Genomic DNA, 23287 nt, shown 5'->3' with positions numbered 1-23287 from the left:
TGGATCTAGCTTGATCCAATGATTGAAGATAGTTGTCTAGGAGGTCATTTTGACTACAAATACGTGTGGACCTCCCCTGCCATTTTCACTTTTGTTTTCTACTTTCCCTTACCAATCGAACATATAATACTTCTTTTGCTTTTAGGTAATAATGTTGATTGTTGACTTGTCATCAAATGAGGAGTCTGCAAGAAGGAGTAGCCAAAGGCAAGCTGATGATGTGTCATCGTCAGTATCATTGTCATGTCTTCTTCAATTTTGGGATCAACTAAGCAAGAGACAGACTCGGTCGACATCATAGATGTTAATAAAGTCGCATGTGTCGTTTTTGTCGAGGTTGATGCCACATTGGAAATCGATGAGACCAACAAGAAGGACGTGGTCTTTCAGTCACTCTCGCTCATCGAGAGCTACGATTGGGTATCCCACGAGGTGGAGAGTACGTGACCTACTTTCGCATAGGGCGTCAATTACTTTGTCAAATCCCTTGTTGATGTCGAGTGCCTCAATCTTATTGTTTGCAAAGGGAACAAACGGGTGTTTTGTCGAAAGGGAGGCAGTCTTAAGGACTTCTTCTTCATGTATGGTTGTTTGTTTAAAGACCTACTCGTTCGCCTTCCATTTGGTAACTTTAGCATGGGCTTGCTAAGTGAGCTTAACGGGCGCCTATCCAGCTTCGCCCAAATAGTTGGGCTTCTATGTAAGCTTTTGTTGTGTTGCGCACGACTCTCAGCATCACTCCTACTCCCCCCATCTTTTTTTTCATTTTTTTCGCACCCACCCCAATGTCAAAAATGGGTGGGTCTCCCTCATCTTCGAGAAAGGAAGGTGATTATTTACTTTATACATTGCCTCCTTCAAGTAGTTCAAGACCAAGTATTTTAAAGTTGGAATAACAGATCTCGGTCAATCCAAATTTTTTGACGAGGTTAATCGTCCTAAGTTTTCTCTATATTGGATCGAGAATCCAAGGAAAATAACCTCATGGTACAAGGCAACAATGACATCGGTATAGGTAGAAGTCGTGGAGCTAATCAACTAGGTACCCCACTGCCTCCTTTTCTGGAATCTTGTCAATTGACTTGGGTCTAAAATCCTCTATAATGAGGTGTTTGGTAAGATGTCTTATTTACCTACGCTTGTTAGCCGATCACTATTAACTTGACTAAACTTTTTGTTTTCTTTCATATTTAATGGCTTCCCTCAATTCAAAGAAGGGTCTTTTCAAAAAGATCGCCCCTACATGCGGCATTAAAGGGGCATTTAAAGATAAATTCCCAAACTTTTGTTGTAGTGGCAGTCAAAAGATTAATAAACTTTATTATCATCTCAAATATTAATTATGGTCATTATTTTCTTTAAGGATAAATTCCTAAACAATATTTTCTTAACTTTGATATGTTTTTTAAGACTCACGTGGGTTCATTTGTAAAAGGTGTATGATTGAGGTCCATAAAATAAGAGTATTAATATGATTTTCAGATAAAAGAATTTTGGTAAGATATGACCACAAAAATAAGAAAAAAAATCTCTATGGAAAGGAAGTGTATATCTTTTATTGGTAAAAAAAGTTCATAAATTTGATTTTATCTATCATCCCTCTATAATACCTATTGTATTGTAGGGGGTCGAACGACCTGGGAAAAGTGAAGCACAACATACGAGACGGACGACCCTGGAAAAGCCAGGACAACCAATTACCTATATCGACAGATAAAGTCGAACGACACATTTAACGCCAGACGACATCGCTCGACAAACAAGTTTTCTTGATGAGGATTAAGGTAAACGATAATTAGGGGTATTGGGTTGAGATTGGGCCGAGATTAGGGTAAGAGATAGGTGATTGCATTTACTGCGCATTTAATACCATTGTTTTGAATTTCGTACGGACGATTTGCTGACTTAAGCATCGGAGAACCTTTGGCACCTCTAACGGTGGAGTGAAGACGAAGACTAGACGTTACTAGACAACATCACATGAAAGGTGTTTGAAGTAACTCGACCTTATACTCGAAACACCTATCACTGTTTAAATCGCATGTTAGAGTGGGAAAAACAATTAAGGAAATACATAGTGAATTTTTATGCGAGCGGGTAGGAAGGAAAATTGCATAGGTAAAGCGGTTTAGAGGTCATTACTCATATGAATTTCTTATGAGATGTTAGGACATGTGATTTCACTTGAGATCTAGAGGATGACATGAAGAGAGCTTACATTACCTTTTTCTTGATAAGTAAATTTTCGAGGAAATAAAATTGTTTTCTTTGAAAGAATTTAAGGATCTAGAAGAGGAGTTAAAAGAGTATATATAGTTTTTAAAATATAAGGCTCGATTATTTTATCATTAAAATTTTGAACTATAAATAATTTTCTAATAATTGAGTTTCATTTTATAAAACACTTTATCTTTCTAAAATCTTCATTAAAACCTCTTTTATCTTCTCTTTAAGTTTTTTATTAATTGTTCATCCTTTTATGATTAGGAATCACCAATGAAATCATTGTAAAGAGTTCTTCATATTTGTTCGACCAAAATTAAAAACATGTTCACTTTTGCTTTTAAAGGCCTTTTAGTGTTTTGAGGTACATTTAGCTAAGATGACCATAAATCTGACTTAAATATTCTCAAAGTGAATCTTTGTTGAATTTTAATCCTAGTGATAAGCTTAGTTCGTTGATATGATGTTTGTGTAGGTAGTTAGACGGTCCTATGTGATTTAGAACTTTAGGAGCAATTATAAAGAAAGGAATTTCTACAAAAAGGTAAGATAAACTAGTTTTAATTTATAACTATACTAATGATTTATGAATTTTAATGAAAGATGATGATTGATCAGGAGATTGGTTGTGTGGAATCTGTTTAAGATGATAAACTTACATGTACAAAGTGATTTACTGAATGGATGTTTATTTGTGACTTTTGTTGTTTGTCCTATGTTATCTCTAAAACGATTTGATATCTTAATTTAACTTGTTGTTTGATAACTAAGATTATGCATGTTTTCAATTCAAAATGGATGAAAATTTTGGACAAGTGAGTCATGAGTACTTTTGGTATCAGAACTCACCTGCATAACTATGCAAACATGCTAAGCGAGCAGATGACTCACTAAGTAAGAGTGCATAATTTGCAAGTTAGAGAGATACAACGTATTAATTCTTTGGGCGAGTAACTCCATGCTAGGCGAACATATTAAAAGTAGTCAAAGGGGGTATACTTGTTGAGCAAGCCAAAGCTTGTTTGGGCCAGTATAAGAATGCAAAAATCCTGAGAACAAGGTTTGTGCTTGCCTTGCTAAGCCAGAAAGTCTCATTAGGATAAGTTTTTAAGAAATTATTCATAGTATTCTCTTGTTGGGTGAACCTATATGTCGTTGAGCGAAAAGGATTTAAGAAAAGAGTGAGAGCATTAAGGTATCCTTCTCGTCGAGTGAGAACTATGGTCATTGGACGAGTCCCCTCCTAGGGGGCACTAATTGAGTGAGACATGATTTCACTAAGCAAGACTTTACTGATATGAAATTATATAAATAATTTAAATTTGATAGTTTTTACTATAATGGATATGGAATGAGGTAGTAGTGATTCCTAGAATATTACTATAGTTGTATTATGTGTACTGTATTGATAGAGACTGAAATGAGATCATTCTGACTCTCTTAGTAATTAGATTCATATATATGAAAATAACTAGTGTTGAGAGTCAATGGAGATAATATCTAGAATGAGTCGAAAAAAGTCAAGGTCATGAGATATGCTCTATAGATGGAGTGGAGGCCCGAACATTTTATAGCTATATCTTTTGAGAGGCAAGATTGAATGAGTATTGACATCTTCATGGTCTAACATTAGTGCAGAAATGGCCTTTAACGTCACTCGTATAATGGCCGACTACCGAAAATTCAATGTAAAAAATGACCGGTGACATTTTTGTAAATAAAACATCATTATAAAAGTCGGTTTTCCTAGGGTCAAACGTCAAATCCTCCTTTAGACGCCGGCCCCCTCAGATCAAACGTCAAAAAGGTCCAAAAATATCCCATGTTAAGAGCTAATATTTTTTTTTACGACATAGACGTTGACCCCCAAATCAGACATCAAATCCTTATTTAAACGTCGCCCCCCATATCAGACGTCAAAAAGGTCCGAAAGTATCTCATTTTAAGCGCCAATATTAATTTTTTTACAACATAGACGTCGAGCCCCTAAATCAGACATCAAATCCTCTACCAGAAGCTGTAAAATCAAAATTGAAAAGTCACTATTGCAGACGTCAAACGTAGATGGAGCCGACGCCAAATGCCTTTTTAAACCCCAAAATCTCATAATGTGTTCCTTACTTTCTTTCGCCTTTTCATTTGAGTTTTTGCTTCATTCGCGTTGACCAATTATGCGTTTCCTCTCTCGTTGTGTTCATCTTCTTCCTTTGCTTTCTCTCGTTCGCCATTAACATTCAGGTAAGTTTTCTTCCACTTTGCATTGTTTAAAATCATTTTGCACCGAACATATTACGTTTGGAACCATTATCATTCATTTGCACAGATTAAAATTCGTTTTCATTGGCTTTTGGTGCAGTTCTTGGGTGCATTTTAGGACAACTGCGACGACGATTTTTGAATCGTTATTGTGCGTGTTTTTATCCCTGTCTACTCCCTCGCCTTCACGGCGACGACATTTAAAAAAAAACATAAATTGACGTATGTTGTTCTTACAATAGACGTTAATTAACATCTATTATAAATGTAATAGACGTGAATCGATGTCTGTTCAAAGACAACAAATGTCAATTTAATGTTTCTCGCTATGATGTCGAACATTTAACAAACGTCAAAAGCCTAAAATAACAGACATTAAAAACTATTTTTGTGTTAGTGTAAGGGTGCTAATAAATACACCCGTCCTTCAAAGATAGTAGTTTATATGATTTGTAAAATTGATATAGTTATTTTTCAAAAGTGTTAGTATATTCTTTTTTTTTATTTAAAATTTGTTTTAAATTAACTTTAGTTTATCATATGTTTTATTTTGGTATTGTCATCTTCCTTTTATGATCGTGAACTTTATGAAAGTAAAGAATAATGTAGAATCTGAATAGTAACAATGATAGTTTATATTGGGAGAAAGACGTGAATAATTTAGTATAAATATAGCATGTCTATCAATTACTCTTTTCTTTCTGTTTTAAAATATCATTATTATATTTTAAAATCTAGAAGAGGATTATACATTATATTATAAACTCTACACTTAGGCATTTGATATAGTTATGTGATTACCTCTTGATAGTATTTTAATTTTACAATTGGGCCGTTACAAGAAATATGTCGTTACTTTCACAATGAACATTATAATAATAGAACAAAATATTTAGGGGTTGATCCCTCTACCTCCACATTTTTCGCTTTCTACCTTCCTATCTTTTTTAATTTTTTTTTAATTTTTGTTATATTATAAATATAACCTTTTTTGTACTCTCTAATTTACTTTTTTAACCCTCTCTTATTTACCTAACCCTAGATTTACTTTCCCATTTGACTCCCTCCCTCACGTAACACAGAACCCCCCACTCCCATTTTTAATTTCACTGAGGCTAACACAGCACCCCCATCTGTTTCTCGTTACTCGTTTTCATTTTTTTTAAACTCTGACTCCCAACTCCAGTACTCTATTCATCTGTGCATTTCGTGGTGGTGTGGCTTGGGTGTGCGGCGGTGCGGCGAGTTTGTGCGGCGGTACGGCGGTGCGGCGGCGGCGGTGCTTCGTTTCTGCCGGTTGGTCTTCGAGAGGTTAGTTTTTCGTCTCTTCTTCCGATTGATAGAGAAGTTTTTTTCGTATCGGTTTCTTCTTGGCGCATATATGTTGTTGTTTCTGCCAGAGCTTATTTTTTCGTTTCGTTTCTTGAGTGTTGTCATTTCTGTTTGTTTTTTTTAATATATGTAATACAACGTTTCAGTGCTGCGTGTTCTGTTTTTTTGTGTGTGCATGTTCTGTTTTTCTCTGTCTTTCAGTGGTAGGAGGAAGAAGGCGCCAGGCATCTGAAACGGATGTGGATATCCGTCAACGGATATCGACATCCGTTCAGGCCAACGATACTCACAGTAAAAGAAAAGAGAGCACAAAAGAATTAGAAGAAACAACGATGAAACCGAACAAGAGGGCAGAAGGTGAGAAAATAAAAAATTAGGTTTCTTAAGTGGAATTAAAATTAACTTATAAAATAAATTTTAATTAAGGGTATAATAGGAATATAGATAAAAAATAAAAATATAAATAATAAAAGAAGGGATAAAAGTGGGATGGGAAGGTGAAGGCCCAAAATGTAGAGGTACGAGATCAACGCCCAAATATTTATCAAATGATATAATAAAAATAAAAACTTAAATGTTATCAATTTGTCACTAAATTAAAAACAAAACCATAAGAATGTACTTTCTATCACTTAAAAACACTAAGGTTTTAGATTTAATGACTAACCATTATCGTTTTATGTTAGTTGGTTCTAAGCAAGCATAATTGCTTAAGATAGAACCATGTAAATTTATTGGCTGAGTTGGGCCACATTGCAGTTAGAAAATTGGGTTGGATCGATGCATTTTGGGCAATTATTTTATGATTATTTTCTACATCTCTCTATTAAAGTTTCTTGATAAAAAAAAAAACATTTTAAGAATCTCGTGAAAACATACTATTAAAAATTATATTGGAAAAAAAAATGATTACATGTTTCGAAGACATTACTGAAAAAATTGTAAAATAAATATTTAAAATATATAATCCAAATATATTACTAAGTTGAAATGTGTTTAATTTTGGTTTACATCTGTGTATTTGATTTTGGTCCTATCCATGCCTATCTTGTATCCGTGTTTCTTTTTATTGTTGTGTTTGGTGCTTAGAAGTAATAAACGAAATAGATTGCATAATTAGAATTTATTTTAGTTTCATATAGTATTTTTCTGAAAACAAATAAGGATTTTAAAAAGTCATTTTATCATTCCATAAATAATTCCGGAGGTGTCAAAAGCAATTTTCTTTTCATTATATCTACGTTGTTTGGGCCTTTTTGATCTTTCATTGTTTTCAAAAGAACTGAGAGTACTTAGAATTTTCATTCTTTATCTTCCTAATTTGGTTCGACTTGTATTTACTTTACTCTTTTAATATATTCTTTTAAGAACATAAAATACACAATAATAATTATATAAATAATTAGGGATAGATTGTCTCATGTTATGTTGTTAAAGAGTATGTGACTAATTTATAATGTAATTACTATTAAAATGTGTGTGAAGTTAGTTTTACCTTTTCAATAATTTATTTGTATTTTTTATATATAATCAAAGATAAAATAAAAATATGAAATATGTATATTAAATAGAAAATTTGCTTTGACTGAATTAATTATTTTGATTAAGAATATTTTTAATTGTTATTTTTGAAATCTGAGTATATTTTGGGTTATTTTTTAAATGTGAGAATATTTTGAGTTATCTTTTAAGAGAAAATTTAAAAAGCTTGTGTAATTAATTTTCTAACTAAATACATTATTAGAAAGTTAATAAAATAACACTTATATTTTACATGTAACACCCAAAATTAGTAGAATTACTATACTAATTTAAAGTATTAATATTTTTTATTAAACAAAACAACAATATTATTCAAAACTCATATTAAAGTTTGATAAACATAAACTTATCTAAGAGGAAACGTATAAAAAAAATATATTAATATAGCGAAAAGAAAAACCATAATTCAGGATAAGTTAATATATTTAAAAAGGAAAAACATTTATGAATAATTTAAAGAATTAATACAAGTAATAGTTCACAAACAATTTCATTCAAATATTCAAAATCATTTAGATCAACTATAACTACCTTTGAAGAATTTTGTGTGTTAAATTAGACTCATAAATTATGCATTTATTATAAAGCTTCCAATAGATTTGGGCTTATAACACCAAAAAATAGATTTTGACTTATAATACCAGGGTTATATCCAATCTTTCTTTATGACAGGGTTAGCTCACTATGACACATTACAAATGTTATCTTTCAATCAAATTTTCATCATTAGAACCTTCATTGACTCTCATTACCTAAATGTATTTCTTTATGTGAGTTAGAATACTTAGTAAAGTTTGGATAATATCTATTTGAGTCCCTATTCAATACACCTTACACAATAATGAAATACTTTCTTCCTTGAAATTTATTCCATTTTCACAACATACCATTATTCACAATATAACAACATACTTGCTTTACAATTCATATCAAACTCATCCATCATTTACAATATAACAACACACATGCTTTACATTTCATATCACAATCATCCATCATTCACAATATAGCACACACATGTTTTACATTTCATATCAAACTCATTTTTCTCATCAATCAAAACCCAATTGAACTTGCTACAAACCAAAAATTATTATCAATATACACTCTTTTATTTTAAGGTCAAACCAAAACTACAAATATGTACCTAACAACTAACCAACACATCTATGTAGTAATGTTTTTCACAATTGACAAACCAAGTAAGAGAAACCTAAAACAATACAACAATCATAAGCAACTGATTATTCTAACAACAAATCTCTAAGAAAAGATTTTAATGGTCAAAGTGAATAATCTTATGTCTAAACCAACTATCAAAATTTCAACTTGATCTAACAGTTAATGAAACGAAAATCCCAATTTTCCTAATATGACTCTAAAAAGGAAAATAAGGTGGTGTCCAGTGGTGGGCAAATGGCATCCGACTCTTGGACAATGGCACCCAACGATAGGTGGTGCATGATGTTAACCCCTTGGGTGTCACTGACTTTTAAGCATTTGGCGATATTAAAGTGGCGCCTAACACCTTAAACCTTTAGGACTCTCTGACTTATGTTTTTCACAAGTCGCCCAATGATATATTGGTACCACTTAACATTGTATTAACAAACAATCCTAATTCAACCAAGTTAAGTAGAGCATATTAGATGATTCTAACACAATTAAACCAATTCCACAAGCATAAACCATAATAAACCATATCCATAATTTAGAAATCATAGCATCACAAGTCAAATTCATCAATTTCAGAACAAAGAGATCATTATAAATAAACTAACTCCTCTTACCTAACTAGGAGCAAGAATACACCACTTTTCCGCCTCTAAGTATCTCTAATCATAAAGAAAACAATATTTATACAAGGAAAGCTTAAATGATCACATCCTAACAATCCTAATTGAACAAAACTTCGTTTAGAGGTGTTAAAAAGCACATAAACATACAATAGTCATGCATCTAAAAATGAATTTAAGAGAGAAAAGATGAATATATTATGTTTGACGAACTAATCAAATATTATATCCAAAAGTTTTATAACATATTCTAATCTTTAAAATGATAAAAAAAATAAATCATAAATCTAGATAGAAAACTGAATTTAAAAAAAAAATAATTAAAAAAAATAATTCTTATAAAATAAAATTGAAACTCAATTAATAAAAAATCCTATTTTGATATGACTTTTAGTAATATAATAATCGAGTTTTATTTTTTAAGTTTATTATTAATCATTTTCTAGTCCTTAATATGTATATTTTGATATATATATATATATATATATATATATATATATATATATATATATATATTATTAAAAGATGTATGAATAATTTATTATATTGCGTTATTAAAATATATATGAATTTGGTATTTAAACATTCTATTTTTAATTTTTATTTTTAAATATAATTAAAAATGAAATAAAAAATTTAAATACATTTTTTTAATTTTTATTTTTTAAATGTGAATATATTTTCAGTTATTATTTTATGAGATAATATTTAAAAATGTTTTGTGTAATTTGTTTTCGAGCTAAATGCACATTGTTGGAAGATAACATTCTCTTGACACTAAGTAGTTATGATACCATGCATATACTTATATAAGCAAGTTTAAATATTAATATCATAAAACAATATAGAAATGTAATTTAATTAAAAAATTGTTTTTAATTAAATTTAATTGAGAACCATGCATTTAAAGTTTGAAATAAATATAATTAGTTAAAAGTTAATAATGACTATAAATACTAGCTATATTAAATATTGATCGATAAAGTTTCAGGATTAACTAAATATATTCTAATAAAAACTTAAAAAATCTTTATAATTAGTTAGTTAATATGACAAATGTTTGATGAAATTTGGTATTATACAGTACAGTATCTGTTATGGGTAAAGAAGGTAAAGTCATCATCTGCGCTTTGTCTCTCCCACTCTGATAGCTAACAGGAAGAACTAATAGTAATTAGGAATTTGTACAGTGGAATCACGAACACTCTACGTTTACGCTATTCCCGAATACTCTTTCTTCCACGTCTTTTCATTTCTTCTTCCAACACCGCACAGCCTTCTTAGGGTTTCATCCGATCATGAACTGTGAGGTCTGCCAGCTCAAGGAATTGGAACTCGAGCATTTCGAGATACGTGAAGTTTTGCGATGTAATTCCGCTGCTCCTATTACTAATCAATTTTCTCAATTATGATTTTGTTGTTAGTTTGTTCAATTGCAATAACCAGAGTGACGGTGTTGCAGGCATATTGCACACCATCGTCTTTCACCGTGCCTTGGGTCTTGTGCGCCCTAAAGACGTTGACTTGGAGCTTTTTGATGTAACTTATGTACGTTTTCAATCTCAATATAGTGCTATTATCACTTGTGCTTTAATATATTTGATACTCTTTTTAACTGTCATATATCCATTACAATTATAAGTGCATGTTTGGTTTAGAGTCGAAATGGATCTGGTCTAAAATTAATTGAGTTGAAGCAAGTTTAGATAGACTTTAGGTTGAAAAACAAATTTTTATATTGGATTTTATTACTGTTACTTTTTCGTATAAAAACAGCTAAGTATATATTGCTTCACTTCTAAACAAATTTTAATCAGAATCAATTTTGCAAACACTCACCTAAACACGTGAAATAAACTAATTGTATTGTGTTCTGTTTTTTATATCATTCTTGGTGTGTAGGTGCAATGTGGAGAGGCAGAGCTTGAAAAGAAAATAGATGAGAAGATTGAGCAGTTTGTTTGTTGGGTGGAGAAGCACCCAAACAAAAAGAGTCAGGTCAGTGATATGGTGAAAATGGAGATAGTTGGGGTATTGTATTTTGATTTTGTTTTGTGTAATTATTATTTTGACTGGGTTGTGAATTGGATAGTGCAGATATGTTTATCTTTCTATGAGGTGAAAAACAAACAGGCGTCTTGGTTCAGTAACAAGATTGAACGTTTGTATTGGGAGCAGTGGTATATTAATCTGAATGTGGCTCAGCATAAGGTGCATTCTAGCAAGTGTCATCATCCCAAAGTTGTAGATCCAGGAGGTGCAGTTGCTTGCTCTGTTTGTCAAACTAAATCTCTTATGATGTTTCACTCCTACTAATTTAGTTTTTTCACTCCTTTACTTATACGTGTTTTGGGTAGGGTGTTGTTTACCTCCGTTTGTGTTTCTTATGTGTAGAGGGAGCATTGGAGGATAGAAATGCCCGTAGTGCAGCACTGGAGGCATCACTACGTGAGGTTTTGTTTCAGATAATTAAATTTGTTAATGAGAAAAAGGATCATGTTCCACCAATTCCAAATCTTGAGGGCGCTGTTTCATTTCCCTATGAAATTACAATACCTAGGTGAGTTGTGTGTACTCTGGCTGACCTTACCAGTTGTGATTTTGCATTTCTTATATTTCTTTAATATTCTGACCGCTCTGATTTTAAGGCAGTGTTCTACTTGGTTGATTGTGTTGATAACATGATATCTTTCAAGTTTTCTTTTCTCAATATGACTTGTAGAAAATCTGAGCTTTAGGAGTCCGAGGTTTTTGGATTGAGTGGGATTAAGTTGAAGTACATATATTGTAATAAAATGTAGTAAGATGAAATTAACAATGCTTTAGAGGTAAAATTTCAGAATAACACTGCCACAAACTGTACAATTTAGGCATCTTAGGTCCAACATGGGGGACCATTCTAAGGATTCGAAAGTGCTTGTGCTTATGAATTGTCTACAAAATTAGAAAGGGATTTGATAATGCACAGGTTGTAGTTTATATTGGTCAGTCAAGTGCTAAAAAGGGTTCAGTGCATAGGGAAGGCCGAGTTAGATTGGTGGATTTACTAGAAATATAAGTTTAGGGACAATCGTATGAGAGAAAAACAGAGCGACATTTTTCAAGTAAAAGATGGCAAAAACTTAGCCAATATATGGCTTGGTCATGTTAGTAGTCCAATGAAATAATAAAATGTTAAAGAATTAAGATAAGATCTCCCCCTCCTCACCCAGTAGTTGAGAACTATTTGAAAACACTCCATTCTAAATTGCTTTTCTCTTTCACTGCAAATTAGGTTTTGACTGAACCACATCGGCGTCAAATGATCCATACAGCTAACTCCACATAGTGAAATTAGGCTTTACTGTTACTTTTACCCTAATTAGGGAGAGGCAGAAAAAAAATTGAATGGCTATGGTCTAGCTTGGTAGAAAGAATTGCAGACTTTAATGTGTACTGCAATGAATTTTGCTGTATAGTTTAGTGGAAGAGAGACCAGCCAGATAACAGAAATTACATTTTCATGAAAACTATTTTCAAGGTAGTGTTTAGTAACATGCATTGCTTAAGCCGCATTGCATGAGCTTATTGTTTTGAGAATATAAATTTATTGAAAGGAAGCTGTCTCTTCTGCATAACTTGAAAAGTTTGAAATCATAAATGGTTTGATATAGATTGGGATCACTGTTGAAAATTACTGTTGACAGAGTTTAGTGGAAGAGAGACCAGGGCAGAGAACATAAATTACATTTTCATGAAAACTATTTTCAGGGTAGTGTTTAGTAACATTCATTTGTTTAAGAGCATTGCATCAGCTTATTGTTTGGAGAATGTAAATTTATTGAGACGGTATCTATTCTGCATAACTTGAAAAGTTTCAAATCATAAATTGTTTTGTATTGATTGGGATCATCATTGAAGAAAATTCGTGTTGACATTATTTAGTGTTGATTATGTGATATTTTGTTACCCACTAATTTTACCTAATTTCATGACAAGACTTTTTGGATGATATACTGTAATTTGAATGTCCACCCTTTTGCTTTACCTATTTTCTTGCTTTGTTTGTAATCATTTGTAAATAAAGGTGTCATTACTTGTTAGGTAAGACATATCTCTAATTCGACAAATTCAAGTCCGATGCTTGCATCATGTTCTCTGTTTGAAATTGTTTGTATTCATTCGGACTTAATGCTTAGGATAGCTAAAAGGTAGATTCATGTGTAGTGGCTTATCATTTTCCTAGGGCGTTGCATCATCCAATTATTGCTCTTAATGTAGTTCAACGTGAATGATTATAAATAGAGGTGCTGCTTATTGCTTCTTCACTAGAGCATTTCACCAAAATCTAGTCTTCAACTTGGTAATAACTTGAGCATTTCACCAAAATTTAGTCTTCAACTTGGTACTAGAGTAGGTTTATTGCCGCTCTGCTTGTCTCTGTTTTTGGACATTTTCTGTGTTGTCTGCTATTGCCAGTCACCAACTGTTGCACTGAACATAATTTGGTACCTTTCGTCCACTGTGCATTTGTACATTGTTCACTGTTGTTTCTTGTGCTCTTCAAGATATTCTCAAGTGTTTTAAGGAAACATGTCAGAAGCAGGTTCTTTTTCCAGTAGTGCCTCAAGGCATAGTGTTAGTTGAAGACCATGGATAATAGATTCATGCGAATTTATTGTGATGGCTCTTTATTCTCCTCAATGTCTCCTAAATTTCATCATATCTTCAACGTGGCAAATCATAAATGTACACAGCCTTAACTCTTGCAAGCAGAGAGGTTGTTTCTAGGATTTGAACCCATGTTCTCTAGTTCACAAGCAGTCCGTCCCTTGTTGTTGCACCAAAGTTCTTTCTTTTAGCAGAATGAATGCCTTGAATTTGATAGCTTATATTCCCTACTTATTCGGGAGCCCTCCATCTATCATTGTAGAATAGGTATTATCAACTATATTTTCCATGATCTTCACTATATATTATTTTGTTGTCACATATTACTAATATTTCTAAAATTTTGTGTCAGTGCAAAAGTATTCCCTAAATCAACTGGTCAAATGCTAATTAGGGTCTCTGCAAAACAATTCTGTGATATTTGCTTTGTGATCGGTGACACGATGAAGAGCTTTTAGAATTATTGTTGAAAAGTTGTCTAGATTGTGGTCTCTTTTAGATTGTCTTAGGTGCGGTCCCTTTGAGAACTACCTTAATGGCAATCTCATTGGACGAGACAGTTTTGTAGAATCAAGTTATGTTATAGATCCAAATTCTAAGATAGCATTAGATGGCCATCTTTTGGTGGCAATCTTAATTGCAGTCTCATGTGTGTGATGGTATAGTCTGATATTTGATTATAGACACGACTTAATATAAAATTTGAACAATCCTTACCTTACAATCTAATGAGATAAACCTAAACCCATATTTTAAGAATTATCATAAAACATAATTTATTTGTTGATATTACATTTTTATTTTGTAATGCTAAAACTGAAAGAGGAAAACAGAATTTCAAAGACATGACAATCTGAAATAGATGTCTTGCAGCAAACATTTACAAACACAATAAGCAACATCTCCAAAATTCTAGCAGCAACAATTCAAACTAATAACCACTCTCCTAACAACATGTCCCATACATTAATGATATACTGCCTTTTTAGATTATATTTTTGTAATTTTATTTTGAAAAGCTGAAGGAAATATAATTTGTTAAGGTCTTCAGATGGGTTGGTTAGTATAAACAGCAATTATTCCATGAGCCTAGATGTACATAATATCTATATTGAATGAGATTACTACCCTCCGCATCTTGCGTCATGAATTGTAGTTAGTTACTTCTACTTTTGAAAGTTATGCTGAAGATGCTGACTTAACCTTGTACTGTCAATGACCAGTTCATCAGATTCTGCATTTGGGATGGACATGATCAAGAGAATGCTCCAGACAGGGCATCCAACAATGCTAAGTTGATTGTCGAAGTTTGTAGAGCGGTCTATGGGGTTAAAGGTATTCTTGTTCATATGTTTAAGCTTGAAATATGATGCCAAAGAAAGCCAAGGAATGCAGGGTTCAATCTCATCGTGGATAGCATATAGCAGAATCTATAGGTGCAAAATGACTTAAATATATATATTTTCAAATATACATCCTTGTTAAAGCTCTCGTTTGATATCTGGTCTTTATTCTACTCATCTCTCAACACATTTATCCATGGTAACTGAAACCCTTCATTCCTTTGAAGCATCACAGGAAGTTAATCTTTAATTTAGGTCTTTCAGTTTATATGATGTAGTGGTGAAGTCGTTGAGGAATTTGCAGTAAAGATTATGATAAAATATAGAAATGCTTTCAGTAAATTATGGAATTATCGGCATCTTGATTATTTATTTTTGAATCGATATTTGTTACTTCGTAATATGTTTGTCCAAATTACATCACGACACCTTCCCTCGTTACCTGGGTCACGGAACACATTTTCTTTGTATTTTGGATCACAAATTGGACACAGAATCCAAATTAGATTGAATGGTTTATGCTCCTTTGCTTTTAAGGTACGTATCTATCATAATAGATTCTGTCGTTCAGTAAGCTATTCTTCAGTCTTGTCTATTTCGTTGAGTTGTCATCACTCGTACATTTTCATCCTTCTTTCTCTAATTGTGTGTAATATGCCCTCAAGACTCAACTAAATGCATCAAGGGACGAATAAATATATAAATAAATGCATTAATATTTTGAGTTGTGTTCAAAAAACAATTTCCTTTAGATGTAAAATAAAAGTATTATAAAAGGAGATTCCGGTAATTATCAAATAGATATGAAAAAAGGATTTCTCATATTCCATCAATTTATATATTAGGTTTATGCTTTGGTCTCTCGTATTGAACCACGAAGTACATAACAAGTTTTGTTAGAGGACTGAATTATAATAAAAGTTTAATCATTTTATTGATTTACATTTTTATTGAAAGTCGCGTATCAGTTTCTTTTGTTTCAATTCATTTTCTATTTTTAAAAAAATAAAGCAATCAACTGATTGTCGTCACTAAGTTAAAGAGAGTATTAAACGTCACTTTGTGATTTTTTATTTTTAATTTATTTTTTAAATATTTATTATTTTTATTTTTTATTTTTTAATTTAAAAGAAATTGTCACTTGTCAAAATATATTGTGTCACTTGACATGGAAAGTGTAACTAACATTAACAATATCATAAATCATTACATTAGTCTTTTGATCATTATATTTTTATTTTGTTTTAATTTGATTATAAATTTTTTAAAACTAAATAATTTTGTCTCCTTCTAAATTTAAATCAAATCTAATTAATATATAAATGTTATACAAAATATTTTATTAAAATTAATATTTTTAATAAGCTTAAGTTTATTTATATTTATATTTAATTAATTATATCGATGTTAATTATGTTATTAAAATTTTTACACATGATTAAAGTATGTACTTTATATCTCTATAATTATTTTTAGAATCTTAATCACATATGCATAAATATCTCTATTCTAATTTCTTTTCTTATTTCTCACATTGTTGTTTGTGCTTTGTATACAGAATACAAAACCATTATAGTTAACATTTTTTTTTTTTATTTCAGATTTTTCTTTTAAGCCAAAACTATTTTTTTAAATAACAAAATTTTATGTCAAGTATTATAAGATTCTATGTAAATATATGCTGAGAATTTTAAGTGATAAAAATTTATATCATTTGCATAGATGTCAAAGGATATAAAAAACAAAAAATATCATATGTAAAACGTATTTTTCTGGGATAGTGGAAATTTTATAAGATTAAGCAAATCCCCCGAGGGAATATTCTAGAACATTATGTAGTGGAAATGTTTTAGGATAATACACATGTTATAAACACTTCATGAATCACGTTGATTAAATGGCATAAATTAGTGTAGGCTATGAAGGGAATGCTATTAGCGTTTACCAAACAAGCTCTAGTACAACAAAATAAAAAATAAAAAGTTTAGAATCAGTCAAATGGACATTAAACTCATTCTAAGAACTGGAAAAAATCAATAGTAACAATTAATTAGAGTCATGAAAACACAAATAGAGAAGCTAAATAATACTATGAATTAAATAATAATATTTGAGTGTCGATGTAGTTAACGACAAGTTGATTATAAATATAATAATATAAATGATACAAAATATTTTTTCCAATAACTTTTTTTATTAAAAAAATGTCGGTCAAGCCAAGACATTGTTATTGAAAATACAGTGTCGGTCGTAAGAATATTATTAAAAAAGTGACTAAAATGAATTGAAGAGACGTGAAATAATTTTTGATAGTGTCGAATGCCGAACTTATTTTGCTTACTTTTCTTTAACTTATTATGGAGTGTTTGATCATATACCTTCAACCTTTTTATCCTTTAACTTTAATTTTCTAAAATATTTCTAACTAATGAGGTAGTTATTTATGTTCGTTGAGAATTTATGCGAAGCATACGAAACATGCACCTCCATTTCTCATCTATTAAGAAACCCTGAACCCCATTGCATCCCATTTGTATTACATCCCTCATAATTTCTTCTCTTTCTTAATATTGTTTCTCTCCATTCTATTTCACTTATTTTGGTTGAGTGTTTTCCTCTCCAGTTCATATCTTCAAAGTCGAGAGAGATTTGAGAGGATTTGTTGAGGAAGTTTAGAGTGTTCTGGAGTGGTGCTTCAAGCAGGCTTGGGATGTCTCTTGGTGGTGTTGTTGCTGGTTGTGTCACTGGTGGGAGATTGCCGATGAGAGATTGATGGTGGGAAGTTAGGAGTGTTTTTTTTTTTAATCTATTTTAGGTGCATGAGATATAGAGCACATCAAACATGAATTGAATATGAAAATTCGAAAATCACAACATCGGATGTCGAGATTCTATGCAAGATGAATAAAATGTCGACATCTGATGTTCTAACCAATAAAGTAGTTGCTCATTATTCGAGAACCCAATTTCTTTTTATTTATCTTATAAGGCCTTACTTCAAACTGGACATCCATACACACGAAAAGTGTTTTAGACTAGGCTTGCACCAAATTCAAAGCTCGCTCATAAGATGTTGTGGCAATTGCCTTAGTTGACACTTTATTTAAAATGTAAGCTGCAGTCTTTAGTGTATCTCTCCAGAGTGACTATGGTAAGGTAGAATTACATATCATGCTCCTTATTATATCTTGAAAAGTCTGATTTCATCTTTTAGCACTAGTACAAAAATCGCGTATAACGTCACGTGTTCAATGCCCAATAACAGAACAATCAACATTAACAATGACCGATGACATTGTTTTAAATAAATTCAATCGTTCGACGTCTCTTGAACATAGAAACCGCCGTCTAAAAGGAAATAACGTCTAACTATGCACCAGTTCGACGTTATACAATGACCTTAGTAATGAAATAATGTCAGCTTAGGAAACACCAAACATCCAATCCAAAATAAATAAATACTAAATAGTGATTTACTTCCCCAACGTTTTACTTTAAATAGAATTTCGAAATCCTTCAACACCAATTACCAAATTTCAAAACCCTACAACACCTGTTACCAAATTTTACTAATTAGCCACTCCAATCATGCTAGGTGAACCCATTGGCAAAAGGCCCTAAACGTTGTTCACATGAATCGTCATATTTGTCATAGTATTCACCATCACACACTCTTAATCCATTTGTTGAGTTGATTCTTAACTTCAGCCTTAAATGATTTGAATACGTCCAAAGATTAAAATTTTTCATGCATGAGATGTGTGTGTGTATATATATATATATATATATATATATATATATATATATATATATATATATATATATATATATATATATATATATATATATCAAGAGTAATCGTCTATGAATGGTATAAATTATTGTTGACAATTCCATGAAGGTGTAATGAATAATAGTTCACAAATGTCCATATGCAGGGTTGCTCAAAAGGGTTGAAGAATGTAGGAGAGGGGACATCTTGTTGTTGTTCTTCTTTGTTATATGCTTATATTTTGATTAAAGTGTTAGAGATGTGTTTTATATTTTTGACGTGTTGTCGCTATAAAAGCCTTGTTGTAAAAACTTTGATCATTATAGTGCATTTGCTTCCTAGGATTGGAAGGACATTGGATGTAGGCAGGTTGGCCAAACCAGTATAAAAATCTGCATTTGATTTCTCTATCTTTACACTTTTAAATTCAATGTCGACTTTATTCTGTGCATAGTCAACTATATTCCACTGTATTTAAAAATCTTATTCCTTACATTTCAAGAGATATTTTTTTGTGAAAAAGATTTTTAAAAGATTCTGATTTTAAAGCTTCATCAATTCCCCATCTCTTAATGTGAAAAACTAAACTATACTATTTTCAACATGATGTATCAAAATGATGTAAAAAAAAAAAAGTCTGTATTAATATATTGTTGTTCTTATTGATATTACTAGTTGGAGATAAGAACTTATAATTAAAAGGCATGTTAATTTCAAAAGGCAACAAATAAAGGCTGCTTGGTGAATTCATGCATATTTAGCAGCTATTTGCTGCAGAGAATCGCATAGTTCTTGTGGCTTGCTAAGCATAGCCATATGATCAGCACCTTTAATCTCTACAACGTTATTGACAGCAGCATTCTTAATCATCCAGAGCTGAAAATTCAATGGAATTCCAAGGTCCTCAGTGCAAACAATAAAAGCAAGAGTAACTGACCCATATCTCTCTTTAGAAAAATTTGTCTGCTGAGACAAGTCTTCGAGGAAGAGGGAACTTGGTCTTAACAGAGTTTTGGCCAATTCTACATCCTGCAAAATCGAATCCTTATTTTTATTTTCATAAAAAAATATATATATTACTTTTTTTCCATTGTGGAATAGAATGTTGCAACATGTAATAATAATTATACCTCAGCGGAGGAGGCTTGGTAGAGTTTGGTGGACGCGAATTTGGGACCAAAACGAACTACTGTTTTGTTTCCACTCTGCAAGAATTCACAGTCCAACCAATCCGGAGCTGGAACACTCTCAATGTACTGTTTAAGTCAAGAAATTGGCCATATATGGTAAGCTTATTATTCCTATTTTCTTTGATTTCTTAGAAAACAAGATGCAAATGTATATGTAACTATTCAGAGAAGATAACATTTTTTATATACTTCTTGCATTTGAGTTATCCTTGGTGCAGATGTTGTCTGATGAAAACTTTATTATTATTGTTATTATTATTATTATTATTATTATTATTATTATTATATATACATTGTTATGTTGAAATTTACAGAATGGTTAACTATTTAATAAATAATCTTGATGTTGTAGACTTGATATTAGTAGACAATACAGTTAATATGTTAAGGAAAAAATATATGTCTATTTATAAAAACAAAAGGTTAATCTTTATGCATGTATTATTAATTAAAATAAAAAGATGTTGCATCGTCAGTTTACAATTAATAAAGAAACTATATATTTCTTAAAGAAATATAGTTGCATATTTGGGAAAGTTGAATACCGACACGTTGTTATGGGTCCATATTTTGGTGCACCCCCGTTTTGTTTTGTGTTGTGGAGCACTATCAACATTATCGATAGTCCTTAAAGGCGGAAATTTCGGACCACGGAAACAATTTATATAATATTATTTTTATTATATCTACTCATTAAATTAAAGGACATTGTTAAATTAACAAATTCATTTAAATATGTAATCACACAATAATCCAATTTAATTAACCAATCATTTATTTATATTTCTATAATGTATTAACAACTTTATTTAAATATATATAAACAATTTCAATTAATTCACTAATTATTGATTTATATTGATATAATACAGCTATTAAATGATTGTGCTGATTGTTGAAAAATCGTTTGTATATATATATTTTTCATGAAAAAAGAAAAGTTAAAATTTAATAGTAATGATAATATAATTAACTTTATTTTACTTTTATATGTTTTAAATGTATGTATATATATATATATATATATATATATATATATATATATATATATATATANANTAATAAANTANTAAAAATNTTTTAAANTGNNGGAANTTTTTTGAACACAATCTATTAGAAATATTATGAAACTCTTGCTAGGGGTGAAAAATGGTGAGAGGAGGGTGAGAAAGAAACCTTTTGTAAAACATAGGATGGGTTGTGCAGAGTATCTGGAACAACGGCTGTTAAGAAAACAGCAACAGCAACTTTTTGTGGGAATTTCTCGATGGCAAGTGCTATGTTGAGTCCACCAAAGCTATGACCGACCAGAATAACCTTTTCATTTGGGGGAATTGTTGCCAATAGCTGCAACAAAGGTTGAGAGTAGTGTGAGAAAGTATGAACATCTTCAATCTTCTGCAGGTTGGTGCCAGAAGCTGCAAGGTCCAGCACCGAGACCTTGTGGCCAGAAGATTCCAAGAGTGGCTTGAGCTTGTACCAGCACCAAGCTCCATGGCAAGCCCCATGCACCAGAACAAAATGCTTATTCTCTGAACCCATCACCTTTTCTTTTCATTTTTCAGCCTTCTATTCCGTTTTCCCATATATCCTATATAATATTATGGATAATGATAGTTATATAATATTTTGTTGACAATATTTAAACATCATTTAAGTGTCATTTTGTGATTGGTTTATGGTAATATTTATAATTATTATTATTAATTGTAAAATATTGGACCAATCACAAAATAACATGTAGATAATGTTCAAATATTGTCAAAAAAATGTTGTCTAAGTATCCTTATCCATATAATATATATATATATATATATATGCATACAGTGAAATGGGTCCGATTTGGCCTCTTGTACACAAAAGTTGAAATTATTGGCAATAAATGTTGATTATTTTGTTTCTGTTGCTAATCAAGTGAGAACAAAAGCATTCACACGAGGATTCCAATTTTAAACTCGTGATATGGATGGAGAATGATTATTTCTTATGACTTTGAACAACCAATGAATGATCGACAGACTTTAACTAAACTTTTAGCGGAATTTATATTCATGACTAGGGGTAGACAAATAGAACTGTACTGTTGAAAAATGTATTGAACTAAAAATTATTTTATTTAAACTGAACTGTAAAATAGTTAAGAGAAACTGAACTAAATTGTTTTTTGTTTTATCAAATTGAACTGAACTAAACTATACTAAATTGTACTAAACTACAGTATAAACTGAACTGAATTATTAACTGAATTGTAAACTGCACTAATTGAACTGAACTATTAACTGAATTGTGAATTGAACTATTAACTAAATTGTGAACTGCACTAACTGAACTATTAACTGAATTGTAAACTATACTAATTTTAACTGAACTACTAATTTTAAACTAAATTGTACTAATTTTAACATTGCACTAGTTTTAAAATTTAATTTTAACACTATCTAATAATAAAGTAACTTTAGATTATAATTTCTTTGTAAAACTATCTAATAAAAAATTTGATAAAAAAATTGTAAAAACCATTTTGATTTATTTGGAATAAAAAATTTCTTTTTTTATCCGTAATCAATTTGTAAAGTTTAATCAAACACACTCAAAAGTTTGTCTTTACAACACAATAAATTCACATGTTGCATTCCCAATTAGTACAAGAAACACAATTTATTTTATCACAATCTATATCCCAAGAGATCACCCCCTATTTAACAATCCAATACCCGTTCAACATACATTTATAAACCTAACCATATCTTAGAAACTCAGAACTAAAATGAAATAATCATTTGACCTACAGACTAAAGCGGATGCAATAATGCGGATGCAATAATGCGGATGCAATAATGCGTATGCAATAATGCGTATGCAATAATGCGTATGCTTCCAGCTGCCATCATCGTAAGGGTTTACATAACCATGTCCATAATTCAAAACAACACTATCCCCAATTCGATTAATCGAATGAAATAAGGCAATAAATATATTCACTATACATTCATACAATAGTCCAATAGGCCACAAACATCTAACAACTAAAAATATATTTAATAAGAAATCATATTTTAGATAATGTATTGCTTATTCAAACATAACAACATATTTCATATCTTTTAAAAACGTTAATTATGTATAGAATTAATAATAATAATTTATAAATTTTAAATATTCTTTATTTTAAATAAAAAAATT

The 23287-nt window shown here is 30.8% G+C and overlaps 2 protein-coding genes across 2 annotated transcripts; one reads left to right on the top strand and one right to left on the bottom strand.

Annotated features, from left to right (window-relative positions):
• Positions 1-10235: 10235 nt before the first annotated feature.
• Positions 10236-15543, top strand: LOC106765802 (autophagy-related protein 101). Its single transcript, XM_014650542.2, has 6 exons — positions 10236-10517; positions 10612-10697; positions 11052-11147; positions 11247-11406; positions 11544-11709; positions 15023-15543. Exons 1-6 carry the CDS (start codon positions 10448-10450, stop codon positions 15096-15098), a joined length of 654 nt encoding a protein of 217 aa, XP_014506028.1. The 5' UTR covers positions 10236-10447; the 3' UTR covers positions 15099-15543.
• A 3993-nt stretch (positions 15544-19536) lies between these two features.
• Positions 19537-21695, bottom strand: LOC106767124 (salicylic acid-binding protein 2). Its single transcript, XM_014651956.2, has 3 exons — positions 21281-21695; positions 20045-20170; positions 19537-19943 (listed from the first exon to the last, which is right to left on the bottom strand). The coding sequence occupies exons 1-3, from the start codon at positions 21644-21646 to the stop codon at positions 19662-19664; spliced, it is 774 nt and encodes a 257-aa protein (XP_014507442.1). The 5' UTR covers positions 21647-21695; the 3' UTR covers positions 19537-19661.
• Between the last annotated feature and the right edge of the window lie 1592 nt (positions 21696-23287).

The sequence above is a fragment of the Vigna radiata genome, chromosome 7 (genome assembly GCF_000741045.1).
Source record: "Vigna radiata var. radiata cultivar VC1973A chromosome 7, Vradiata_ver6, whole genome shotgun sequence".
Classification (NCBI taxonomy): domain Eukaryota; kingdom Viridiplantae; phylum Streptophyta; class Magnoliopsida; order Fabales; family Fabaceae; genus Vigna; species Vigna radiata.
Note: the sequence above shows the minus strand (reverse complement) of the source record. Positions and strands in the feature narration are given on the sequence as shown.

Excerpts from the sequence above, each read along its gene's own strand:
- LOC106765802 (XM_014650542.2), top strand. The coding sequence starts at position 10,448 with ATGAACTGTGAGGTCTGCCAGCTCAAGGAATTGGAACTCGAGCATTTC. Across the intron at positions 11,148-11,246 it reads ACCCAAACAAAAAGAGTCAG|ATATGTTTATCTTTCTATGA; the intron begins GTCAGTGATATG and ends TGGATAGTGCAG. Across the intron at positions 11,407-11,543 it reads CAAAGTTGTAGATCCAGGAG|AGGGAGCATTGGAGGATAGA; the intron begins GTGCAGTTGCTT and ends TCTTATGTGTAG.
- LOC106767124 (XM_014651956.2), bottom strand. The coding sequence starts at position 21,646 with ATGGGTTCAGAGAATAAGCATTTTGTTCTGGTGCATGGGGCTTGCCAT. Across the intron at positions 20,171-21,280 it reads CATCCTATGTTTTACAAAAG|TACATTGAGAGTGTTCCAGC; the intron begins GTTTCTTTCTCA and ends TGACTTAAACAG. Across the intron at positions 19,944-20,044 it reads ACCAAGCCTCCTCCGCTGAG|GATGTAGAATTGGCCAAAAC; the intron begins GTATAATTATTA and ends TCGATTTTGCAG.